This window comes from Danio rerio, chromosome 24 (assembly GCF_049306965.1).
Source record: "Danio rerio strain Tuebingen ecotype United States chromosome 24, GRCz12tu, whole genome shotgun sequence".
NCBI lineage: Eukaryota > Metazoa > Chordata > Actinopteri > Cypriniformes > Danionidae > Danio > Danio rerio.
In genome coordinates this window covers 25655105-25667970 of record NC_133199.1, presented here as the reverse complement: position 1 = coordinate 25667970, position 12866 = coordinate 25655105, and the positions used below count along the sequence as shown (strand labels likewise).

The 12866-nt window shown below is 36.8% G+C and overlaps 1 protein-coding gene across 3 annotated transcripts in view; it reads left to right on the top strand.

The window, feature by feature from the left end:
- Positions 1 to 12866, top strand: part of flt1 (fms related receptor tyrosine kinase 1) — a 58919-nt gene that overhangs the window by 21664 nt on the left and 24389 nt on the right. For 2 of the 3 annotated variants that reach the window (XM_073940364.1, NM_001014829.3), the window contains exons 11-13: positions 8692 to 8812; positions 11613 to 11721; positions 12269 to 12574. In XM_073940364.1, the coding sequence (XP_073796465.1) occupies positions 8692 to 8812; positions 11613 to 11721; positions 12269 to 12574 (536 nt within the window). Of the gene's footprint in view, positions 1 to 5377; positions 6621 to 8691; positions 8813 to 11612; positions 11722 to 12268; positions 12575 to 12866 lie in introns of those variants that run through there. The other variant, NM_001257153.1, reaches the window with a different exon arrangement.

Below are 12866 nucleotides of genomic sequence, written 5' to 3'. Positions count from 1 at the left end.
TTTCCTATAAAACAAAAATAATTTGTCTGCAGCATAATAAGTATTATTTCTTATAGTTTGTCTTAAATAATACCAGTTTAAAAAACAAAAAAAACATTTAAGGTATGTATTATTAGCCTCCCAAAAATATTTATAATTTTTGAGTGTCTACAAAGCAGTTATACAATAATTTGACTATTTATTCTATCTTTTCTAGTTAACATAACCTAATGAAGTCTTTAAATTACACTTTAATTGTAATACAACTATCTTGCCAAATGACTAGTGAAATATTATGTCATCATTGTCACCAATAAAAAGAAAAAAAGTATTGGAAATTAGTTAAACTATTATGTTTAAAAAAATGTTGGAAACAATCAAGTGTTTGAAGACTCGTGCTTTATGTCACTACTGAAAACAAAAACGAACAAAGTCAAACAGGCACCGGCACAGATAGGGCTCAACCTGTGCAGTGCACATGCCCTTTTTTCTCTTGGATAAAAAGTGCCCCTCTAAAATGGCCGAAAGTGTCCCCTGGTCTTTAGTTTGTGATCATCCCATCCGCGGCACTTTTAACAGCAGCTGGGGTGCCGGAAAAAAACGTAAAATAACGGACATTAAATTACAGAAATTTACTGCAGAATAACGGCCGTTAAAATACAGAAAATCAATAGAATGGCCATTAAATTACAGAAATTTACAGTGGAATTATAGCCGTTAAATTACAGATAATTACCGTAGAATGGGCGTTAAATTACAGAAATTAACTGTAGAATAACAGCCGCTAAATTGCAAAAATTTACTGTTCAATAACGGACATTAAATAACAGGAATTTACCGTAGAATAACAGACGTTAATTTACAGATATTTACCATAGGATAACAGCTTCTAAATTGAAGAAATTTACTGTAGAATAACAGACGGTAAATTACAGAAATTTCCTTGAATTTAAAGTTCTGGTAAATTTCTGTAATTTACCATCTGTTTTTTTTTTTTACAATAAATTTCTGTAATTTAACAGCCGTTAAAATTATAATTTTTTTGACAGTGGGTGTCATTTTGGAACTTAACTTCTGACAAATGTAAGAAACTGATACACGCAGCACTGTCACTGATAGAAGTCAAAGAAAAGCAGAGAGCAAGTGTGCATGACACTGAGAACACGCGAGAGAAGCCTTAGTAATATCTCCACAGTCTGATCTCACTTCTTCGTAGTGTTTTAATTGTGACACAAAAATATGCATCCAAAAAAATAATGCGACCAAGCTTTTTGACATGGGGACACCGGCCCCCTGCCCCTCCTAGAACCGTCACTACATCTTTGACACAAACTCGTTTAAAAACAACCCTGCACTTTTTTATAAAAGTGAAAGCATTACAGCAAGCATCTAAATGTGAAAACATTTCCCCCCCAATGACTGACTAATCGTGTCCTCGTTGCTCTTTAGTCACATAGGAAAGGGATACAGTCAAGAATACTGGGCCAGCGCCAAACAAACCCAGTCGTTTTTTAATTTAGCATTTGATCCAGGTGAAAAAACACAGCGCTAGACAATGTCAATTTGCTAGGTTTGGATTTCCCACAACAGACTAAGTTAGATATCCTCTCCACCATTACGTAATGTCCTAAAAGCGCTCAGTTATTTCACACTGTACCTGGTCACAGTGTGTTTGATGTGTGTGTTTTTTTTAGAATGAATGCACATATGAGTGGAGACATGTCTATATTTACACACTCACACACATATGCATGCTCGACTATGTGTGTGTGTGTGTGTTTGTGAATAGAGACCTGTTTTGTCTAATTCAGCATGTGTTCAGACAGGGTTTCCTCTTAGCCTGTAGAACAGATGCTTGAGAAGGCCTTTCATGTGTGCGTCTCTATTCATTTTTTGTGTGGATGCAGACACTGGTGTGTATGGATGTGTTTGTATTTGTGTGAATGTGTGCCTGGTACAGTCACAGAACTGAATTTAACTCTCGAGTTGAAAGTGCCGAGAGAGAGAGAGAAAAGAAAACGCACTTCAAAAGAAGCCAGTTCCGTGCTTACAAGCACGATTTGTTCATTTTTCTAAATCAAACACTATGATTTAATGAACTTCCTGTGCAGAATGCTGGCTGTTTATTATTGTGATTGCTCAGACGCATCCTGCCATGCCTTCTTCAATCTCTGACACACCACATATCCACCGTTCTCATGAGAAATGTTTAGCAAGCCTTACTCACAGAAGCTTCACTCCCATATAGACACTGCAGGTCAACAGGGTAATAAGTTTTAGTCATCGTCATACTTCCTCATTTGATTGATTATGATAAGAATTACATTTTTTTAATTTGTTTAAATATGCAAATGAGACATAGTTATTTAAACATTTATTTAAATATTACACACTAATTAGAGTAGATTTCTTTCACAAAAAGCTGAAAATTGAAGTCAGGTTCACAATTTTAATTTCTTTTATGGTTATATTAGAATCAAAGGTAATCACTTTATTAGAGAAAATGCTGTGATAAGCTAGAATTGTATTACTTTTACTGTTTTTATTCATGCTTATAATTTAGAGAGATATTAAATTACACATTTAAAGATTGTGAGAAGATTTCCAAGTATTACTCTGTTGCAGTCGGGAGATCACAGTTATTAACCTTGAAAAAGCCAAAGCAGTGCAAACACTGCCAGATTACTATGGTTTAAATACAGCACTACAACACGCAAAACAGAGAGATTGACTGAGAGTATCACTTACCAGTTTTATAATGATTGCATCAGCTGTAATTTTAAATCGACGCTCAATTTTTCCTCTCCTATCACTTGATCTGTGGCCTTTGTCGACATCTTGTGGCTGAACGTCAACCCTCTTTGCTCTGCTCAATGACAGGCTGATGCCAGCTGATGTGCTGAATCTCCAAAAATAGAAATATTTTTAAAAAAAGCATAATAAACAACTACATTCTCACCTTAAAAAGCCTCACAAGTACATTATGTTGTCTAACAGCTGCAATATTTGTCCAACTGTTGTGAGTTTTTTGATCTGCTGTCACTCTTTGTGGGCAGAGTAATATACAAGGGTGAAGAGGCTCTACAAGTGCTTATATTGCAGAATATTGCATGGCTATCAGTCAATCAGATTTGAGAACCAAACAGAACTGTTGTATATATATATGTACATACAGTTAAAATCAGACTTTTTAACCCTCCTTTAAATTTATTTTCTTTTTTAAATATTTGCAAACGTTTAACAGAGCAAAGAAATTTTAACAGTAAATATTTTTTTCTTTTAGAGGAAGTCTTATTTGTTTTATTTTGGCTAGAACAAAATAATTTTAATTTTTTTAAATAATCATTTTAAGGACAAAATTATCAGCCCCTTAAAGCTAATTTTTTTCAGTAGTCTACAAAACAAACCATTGTTATACAATAATTTCCCTAATTACTCTAACCTGCCTAGTGAAAAAAAAAAATGTATAATTGTTTTAATTCTAGCCGAAAAAAACAAATAAGACTTTCTCCAGAAGAAATATTATTATCAGACATACTGTGAAATTTCCTTTCCATGTTAAACATAATTTGGGAAATGTTAAAAAAAAAAAAAAAATTCAAAAGGGGGCTAATAATTCTGACTTCAGCTATATATATAAGTTGTATATATATAAGGTTGAAATAAAAAAAGATTTAAAGTGCAACAAAAGATACAGTAGAATACATGTTTTATTTTTATAGATTTTATTATATTATTAATTTTTTTTATCAGTTTAACAAAAAAACACACCAAATGGCCCAAAATCTCGAAAGTGAGAAAGGTTTTTTGTCAGCAGTGTTTCGACTTAATGAAATCCACAACGTGTGACGCCACAGTGTGACACTGCCGTTACTACTCCAAATTTGTCCATTTTTAGGTCATGCTTCCCCTTATTGTACTGCCACCGACCGTGACATGTTAGATTGGTGATATTTTCTTGGCCTATTCTTTGAGTGCTTCCTAAAAGAACTAAAAATGAAATATCGCTGAGAGGAAAAGTCTTGTTGGCTGGAATAATGAAAAAGACTCCCTGTATGTGCCAGCCGACCTTCACTCTTGCACTCTTAAAGCGATAGTACACCCAAAAATGACAATTCTGTTTTATTCAATTAACGTAAAAAAAAAAAAAAAAAAATATATATATATATATATATATATATATATATATATATATATATATATATATATATATATATATATATTTGTTGTGCTGAAGAAAGCTTCTGTTTTAGTGTAAATTCGTACAAATATTCTTTTTTGTTAAAAATGTTTATTATTTAATATTTTTAATATTATTGTGTAATATTATTAATGGATAAAATTATTATATATTTTTTAAATAAAAATATTTTAATATTAAATAACATTATATAAAACTAATATGTTTGTTATTTAATATTTTATAATATTAAATTATTATTATTTAATATTTTTATTGTTATTTTTGGTTTTTAATTGAGTAAAAAGATTTAATTACTAAATCACACGTCTATAATGATGTTTATTAATTGCTTTTTTAGTTTTGTTGGCAAAATAAACTCTTGTCAGCTTGGCTTTTATAACCTTTTTATAAACTTATTAATATTTCAGTTTATATTTATTTTAAAATTATTTTTATATTATATTATTTCTCTATTATATTATATTAGTTTAGATATTAATCCATACTGGCTTAGAACAACAATTTTGGGCAAACATTATTTTTAAGAAATGTTTTGGTGTGTGTGTGTGTATACATAGCTTTTATTACATTTTAATTGTTCTAGTTAAAATTTAGAGAAAGAAAATGTGAGGTTTTTATATTTATATTTACTAAACAAAGTTTTTTGTATAGTTTGAGTTTCAGTTAAGGAATGTCCCTGCATATATACAAAGTTATAAAAAGTTTTATTACAACATTTTGGGTAAATTATCACTTTTGGCTTCTTTTGAAATGCTGTGGTGTTCCATATGGTTAAAAAATAATTCAGACAAAACAAAATCAATTTCTCAATTTAAATGTTGGTTGTTTTTATTTTAAACATGTTTTTTGGGTCTCCTTTTAATTAAAGACAATAGCCCTGCACAATAAGGTTTGCAACAACATTTTTGGGGCTCACATGAAATCTGCTGCCATAAATGACCTTAGAATTGGAACATTCATCATTAATAACATTTAGAAATATTTTTAAATTCATTCATGTTTAAATTGTTCCAGAAAATCCTAAAAAATGCCTGCAGATTCCATATGGGACAACATTTGCATGTTGATTTTACTGGTCAATGCATCACTTAATTGATAGCTGTGTAAAGCTTGATGATTGAAAGGTATTGTATGTACGTTCTGTTGAGAGGTCTTGACTGGCTGGACCCTGACTCAGGCCCTTATTCTTTATAGCGGCCCGGCGCGGCTGGCCTGACGCTGCGGTGGAGGAGGCCCAGGGAGAGTGGAGTTGTGGGCCGGGCTGGCCTGATAGCGGCTGGATGGGCTTGAGCTCGGCCATGGGAACAGCAGCACTCTTATCTCAGCCAGGCAGGAGGCGCAGACGGGCTTCCTGTGCGAAAAATCAGAGCGCTTTTCCTCTCGTTGTTTGGCTTCCTCCCCGACGCGAGACAGCTTCCCAGCAGCGTGATTGTCCCTCCGTCTTCAAACGTGGCACAGTCCGCTTCCTCAGGAGCTTGATCTATTCTTGAGAGTCCCTGATCCCACACACACACACTCACACACCCTCCGTCCCAATTTACCATTCCCCCTCTCTCACCTGTCAAATAACCCAACAACCGCCTCATCCAGCCACCCAAGAGACGTGACTAAAAGCATGCCATCCTACAAGGATCACACAGGACGGAGAGGTTGATTTTTCTCTGCACCCCTGGAACTACAGTTTAATTTATTCTTCTTTTTTTGTTGTTGTTGTTCAGAGACAGTTTTTTTCTGCTCTTCTACTTTCTGATCCTTCAATCCATACACTGCCTGGTGCTGCTTTTGCTTTTTGTGTTCTTGAGTGGTACTATAAAGGATGTATGAACCAAGCCTCAATCTCTAAAGCCCAGACCATCAGTTATAGTTCTAACATCCACAAAAGCTGTGAGTTCAGATGAAAATATCATGTGTCTTCTATCTTGACGTGAGCCGAGGAGGGCAGACAAAACCGAGGCTCACTATTTGGATTTCTCTCGTTTCGTTTTTTTTTCTTCTCCAGACTAGATCTGGCCCAGAATGCCTGCTGTGTAGGAGTTCTGATGAGCCAGAAATGATTGATAAACGCTCCTCCACTGGTGATGCTGTGTATTACAATCGCTTTATTTTGTGCTGAAAAAAAAAACAAAAAACGGATCCTGCCTGTTTGAATGCATGCATGCAAGTGTTTGTGTGTTGAGTGAGTAATAGTGTGTTTGTTTCTACTCTACGGGTCTCTCCCAATGTGATTCGTCCCTTTTTATACAGATTGTTTATGAGTAATATATGATTCTAATATTTAATAATTTTATACAACTAACTTACTTATTGTAAATCCTAGTAATTGCCAAATGTGTAAAGACAAAACCGCTGATAAAAATGTATTTTTAATATCTAATGTATGTGTTCATATCAAATGTATTTGTTTTTACATTAAATTTGCTTGAAATTATTTGTAAAATATGGTCTGTTTGGTTGCATATGTGACGATTTTATTGATAGCTAAAGGTGTAGCTGAAATGTTGGCAAACTTTAATGCACTGTTTCTTGATTTGATGCTTTTCTAGACAGAAAATAAAACAAGTAGATTTCATGACGGCCCACTCAAGTCAGTTCATAATACTGTACGCAGGCACACAGGTTACGTGTGAATGCAGAATGGGTGAGGATGATTGTGGTAAAACTTATGTGCAGTCTCTGTCTCTCTAGCTCTGTGTGTACGTACTGGTTTTGGTGGTTTATGAGGACACAAATTTGTTTAATGACACGAGTATCACCTTAGTATTAAACTTTTTTTAGGTAAACAAAAAAAAACTGAAGTCATAGCATTTGGGAACGGGGATAAGAGGATCTCAATTAGAACACATGCCTTAGCTCTAAGGATCAAACAACAAAAAATAAGGAGAATCTTGGTGTGATTCTGGAGTCAGATCTGAATTTTAATAGTCATGTCAAAGCAGTAAGTAAATCATCTCAAAAACACTGCAAGGATTAGATGCTTTGTTTCCAGTGAGGACAGAGAAACTTGTTCATGCTTTTATCAGCAGCAGAGCGGATTACTGTAATAGACTCCTCACTGGCCTTCCCAAAAAGACAGTCAGACAGTTGCAGCTCATCAAGAATGCTGCTGCCAAGATTCTGGCCAGAATCAGAAAATCTGAGCACATCACATCTGTCCTCAGGTCTTTATACTGGCTCCCAGTTACACTCAGAATAGATTTTAAAGTATTATTACTTGTCTATAAATCACTAAATGGCGTAGGACCTCAATACATTACAGATATGATCCCTATACAGACCTAACAGATTACTCAGATCTTTAGGATCAAATAAATCAGAAACTCCAAGGGTTCAGTCAAAGCATCAGCTACTATGCCCCCTGCTGGGAACAGCTTCCAGAAATGATCAGATGTGCTCCAACATTAGGCACGTTCTAATCAAGACTGAAAACCCATCTGTTTAGCTCTGCCTTTACGAAATGAGCATTGTGCTTCATCCAACAGATCGCACTTACAACATCTTTCTTTTTTATTAATTCTTTTATAATCTGTTTTAACACATTTTAATCTGTTTTAAATAATTTTTAACTATTTTAATAATTTTTTTTCTTGCTTCTTTCATTCCTGTTTATGAAAAATCACTTTGAATTATTATTGTGTGTAAAATGTGCTATATAAATTGCCTTGCCTAGTATTACAATGTTGAGGTGGTTTAGGAGGACATTACCTGTGTCCTGTAATTAAAAATCAGGGTAAGGCCAAATAATAAGCGTTTTTTCAAAATAAAATACTTTACGCCTATGGAGAGTCCTTGTAAACCACCAAAACCAATATGTGTGTGTGCGTTTGTGTATGAGAGAGTGATTGAGTGCCTGTTCCCGAAGAGCCGTGGGAGAGTGGACTGTGTGTTTGAGAAGTGTCATGATCAGGGTGGGACATACGAGGACAGAACACTCACTGTCTCAGCCAAATAGGAAGAGCAATCAGAGAGAGTCGTCAAAGCCAGGGAGGGGTAACAGGGCGGTGGGCACACAGTCACGGACAAATACCCATCACCACGACCCACCAGAACCTTGCCCCAGAGATTAGAGACCTTTCAGAATTGGCATGGATAAGATATAAATGCCTAGAAGTTGGTGGGCAAAAGTTCGAAACTTCGGAAGCAGGGCCTAGGATGGTTTACAGGCAGGAAAGGGAACACATCCAAACCCTACACACTGCTAATTATGGAACACTCCAAACGAGTGTCACTGTATCCTGATAGACACACACACACACACACACACACACACACACACACACACACACACACACACACACACACACACACACACACTCAGAATTCCAAAAGAAATTCCATAAGATGACTAGAGTGAAAAATGAATTCCCAAGAGACCTGAAATCGGAAGTTTCCCCTTTCGGGCTGCAGCTGCACCACACATCTGTCTTGTGACATCACTTCACTTGTGAACTGAGAGTGCTGTCGTTCTCTCTTCCTCTTTCTCGTTCTCTGTCTTCCTCTCTCTCTCTAAGATGTGAGAAGCCTCCTCCTTCGTCCTGGACTGCAGTCAGAAAGAAGACCGGAGTCACGTCCACCCACAATCCCATCTTGACTATCAGCCACAGACAGGAAGTGTTAGAAGGGAAGAATAAGGTGAGTGTTCCAGTGGGTGGACTGATCATAGGGGACATGCCAAATGATACACGAGAGGGCACACAAGAACTCCCTCGGGATTCACAAAAGCAGGTCTTCCCGTTTTGTGGAATTATGTGTTCTGCCAAATGCCTCAAGATAACTGCAATCAAGCTGCAGTTGTTTAGCTCTAGAGGTGGATAGGCAGGTGTCCTTCCTCTCTGATTACTGGAACAAGATTAAATGATTTATTATTTGGAGAATATTTAATCTTCATTCTCCCCACTTGTTCCTAAATCTGCATCCTTGTTGGTGTTGGAACAGCAATAAAATAATACAAACAAATGCAACAATAACAAATAATTTTAGAAAAGCATTGTGTTAGAGGCATGGGGGAAACAAACTGATGTCACGAATTTAGGCCCACAGAAAGACACACTGAATTCATGGCTTAAAAGCCGTTGGTTTTATCCTGTTTAGTAAAGGATCTTAACCTTAGATCTTAACCTTGTATGTATTATAGATCTTAAGATATTCCCCTCTCCCAATATCTTGATAAATACAGCAAATATTAGAATCTTCTTGTATAAGAAACTTAAAGACAGTAGAATATGACAGCATGCATGCAATTCTCTGACTCTGAATTAAGTTCCCCCATTCCTATGAAGGAAAATGTTGGTTTTATGGCCTAAATTCAATCTTGTATGGGGATGTATGTTAACCAGTATTTGTTTGTTAAACATTAGAACCTTCTTGTATAAGAAACATAGGAAACATAATCTCATGTGGTGCAATCTGCCTGGCAGAATCCATTTTTACATATTTCCATGGGAAAACGTATTGGTCTCATGGCTGAAACATTTTGAACTACCTTGAATAAGATCCTGTGGATCCATTGTTGAGAAACCTAACTGTTGGAATCAGATTGGTACTAGTTAATTAGTATTAGTAATATTAATTAGTGGGGTGACATGGTGGCTCAGTGAGTAGCACTGTCACCTCACAGCAAGAAGGTTGCTGGTTCGAGCCTCAGCTGGGTCAGTTGGCATTTCTGTGTGGAGTTTGCATGTTCTTCCTGTGTTTTCATCAAGTGCCCTACAGTCTAAAGACATGCACTATAGGTGAATTGGGTAAGCTAAATTGTCCATAGTGAATGGCGTGTGTGTGTCTTGAGGGTTAAGCATTGGGCTAATTGGGCTCATAAAAACTAGCCCATAAATGGCCCTGGGAGTAGGTATTTTGATAAAATTTAGAATCATTGTATATGTATATGTATATATATATATATATATATATATATATATATATATATATATATATATATATATATATATATACACAGGGGGAACACAAACATTTGCTGTTAATTCTATTCTATATTGTATTGATTGATACAGTACACATTAAAACCTTCTTGTCTAAGAAATGTGAGGGAACGGAATGCGATGGAAAGCAATTCGGCTAAATCCATTTCCCATTACCATAAATATACATGATGATTTTATGGCGTAAACAAGAATGAGGAGAGAATGAAGATGAATCTCAGACAGTAAAAGTATGATAAAATATTAGAACACCCTTGTACACTACATGGCAAAAGTCTTGTAGCCTAACCAAGTTTTAGAAACAAATAATAACTTGACTTCCAGTTGATCATTTGGTATCAAAAGTGGCTTATATAAAAGGCAAATGCCTCTAGATTACGCTTATTTCATCAAAATAAAATATGATCATGTCTTGATTTTTATTTATTTCATTAGGACAGTAAGGTCTGACTTTGCTTAGACAAAAGTCTTGTCAATTGTTGCTCTTATACTGTAACTGGAATCAACGACAAGACTTTTGTCAGGTAGTATATAAGAAACATGGGGAGAATTGGGGAGAACCTCCCATTACAAGAAACAAACCATCATTCATGATAAATCATCAACCCTTAAAAGTTGTTGATTCTGTCCTAAATGAGGATGTATCTCAACTAGTAATTCTTTGATAAAAAAACAGTAAACTTCATACAGCAGACATAACAAGAACATGTTCTGATAGCAAGCGAAAAATTTTCTGAATAAGATCAGAACTGCTTAGTAGTCAGTCTGTGGCAAGACTATGGTCACTATATAAAAACCTAGGGCGACGCAGTGGCGCAGTAGGTAGTGCTGTCGCCTCACAGCAAAAAGGTCGATGGTTCGAGCTGGGTCAGTTGGCGTTTTTGTGTAAAGTTTGCATGTTCTCCCTGCGCTGGCGTAGGTTTTCTCCGGGTGCTCCGGCTCACACCACAATCCAAAGACATGTAGCACAGGTGAAATGGGTATGCTAAATTGACTCTAGTGTTTGGGTATGAATGAGTGTGTGTTGATGTTTCCCAGAGCTGGGTTGCAGCTGGAAGTGTATCCGCTGTGTAAAAACATTTGAAGGATAAGTTGGCGGTTTATTCTGCTGTGGTGACCCCAAATAAAAAAAAAGAGACTAAGCCGAAAACAAAACAAATGAATGAATATAAAAACCTAATTCTTGGCTCCGATTTTTTGGCTATGAGTAATGGAGGAAAATCGAAGGGGAAAAAATCTCCCTAGTGAAAACTTTGCCACTGTTGGTCCTTGATTGACGTTATTATCAAGAAAAGTTATCGCTGATTGAGCAAGATTAGGGTTTGAGTAGGGATTGTATTATAGCTCTGATTGTTTGATGAATGCAGTTCCTGGACCAACAATAGAAGTTGATCCAGGAACATGTCCTACTTAAGGAAATCACATGGTCTGAAACTTTCCAGCAGTGTTTTGTTTGCACCTTTGCTTGCATGCAACAGTTGTTTCTTTTTCCACAGACTGTTGGAGTTCTGACAGTTGGCGAAGCACTGGTTTCTGGCATCTATCGCTGTGTCACATCCAACATATTAGGCAGAGATGAACTAGACATTCCTTTCTATGTCACAGGTATTTATATAAGTCAACATTTTACCTTGTTCTCCATGCTCCCTTACTCCCTATCCCCTTCCCATTCTTCCTCTCATCCCGCCCTCCTCCGTCCCCTTGTTTTCGAGGGTTTGCTTTCAAGCTGTGCTAAATTCGGCCACAGTGGATGTAGCCCATCCTGACTGTTGTCATAGTGACAGGGTGGAGGAGTGAACAGGAACCTGTGGCTCTTATCAAACTGCCTCCTCGTGCACCGCATTATTTGGAGAACGCTGGTGGTGTTCGGGAAAGATAAACATTATCTTCCATCAGGAAACCCTCGAGCAGTTTCCACGGGAAATTTCAAATAGCTAAAGTAAATAGCGCGCCTTTGCACTAGCGTCTTATTGCTACTTGCACTGACAATGGCTATTCAACATTGTCATCAAAGGTTACAAAAAATGCTGCTTGGTCAACACTTCAAAATGGCCTCTCTCTGCTGTTACAAGACTTTTTGTTTCCAAAAGGACTACGTGTGCTGTTTAGTACTACTGTATCAATCCTGTCAAATTTTTGTCCTCCTACACAGATGTCAAAGAAGGCCTCGTTGCATCTTTAGTGGAAGAGCCTAGAGAGGGCGGTGACCTTCGTCTGCTATGTATAGCCAATAGGCATCTCTATTCAGACCTGTCATGGTCCAGAATAACCAGTCAAATCACAGTTTGGGATGAAGCTTCGGGTCTTGATGGGGAGCTCACGGAGGGCCAGTTCTCTCACACTCTGCACTTTGGGCTGAAGAATTTGACTGCTCGGGATTCAGGAACGTACCGCTGCTCTGCCACACACCTGCTGACAGGAGAACATATACATCTAGACACAGCAGTGGAGGTCACAGGTGTGTCTTTAAAAATCCCTAACCTCAGCATACACACACATGCTTGTATATATGGTTATATGATTTATAAGGACTCTCTGTAAAAATGTAAAAAAAAAAAAAATCTTATTATGTGTCCTTACCTGGGTAACATGGTGGCTCAGTGGTTAGCACTCACTAGTCGCTTCACAGCAAGAAAGTCACTGGTTCGAGTCCTGGCAGGGTCAGCTGGCATTTCTGTGTTGTTTGCATGTGTTCCTTGTTGTGCGTGGGTTTCCTCCAGGTGCTCCTGTTTTCCAAACAGTCCAAAGAC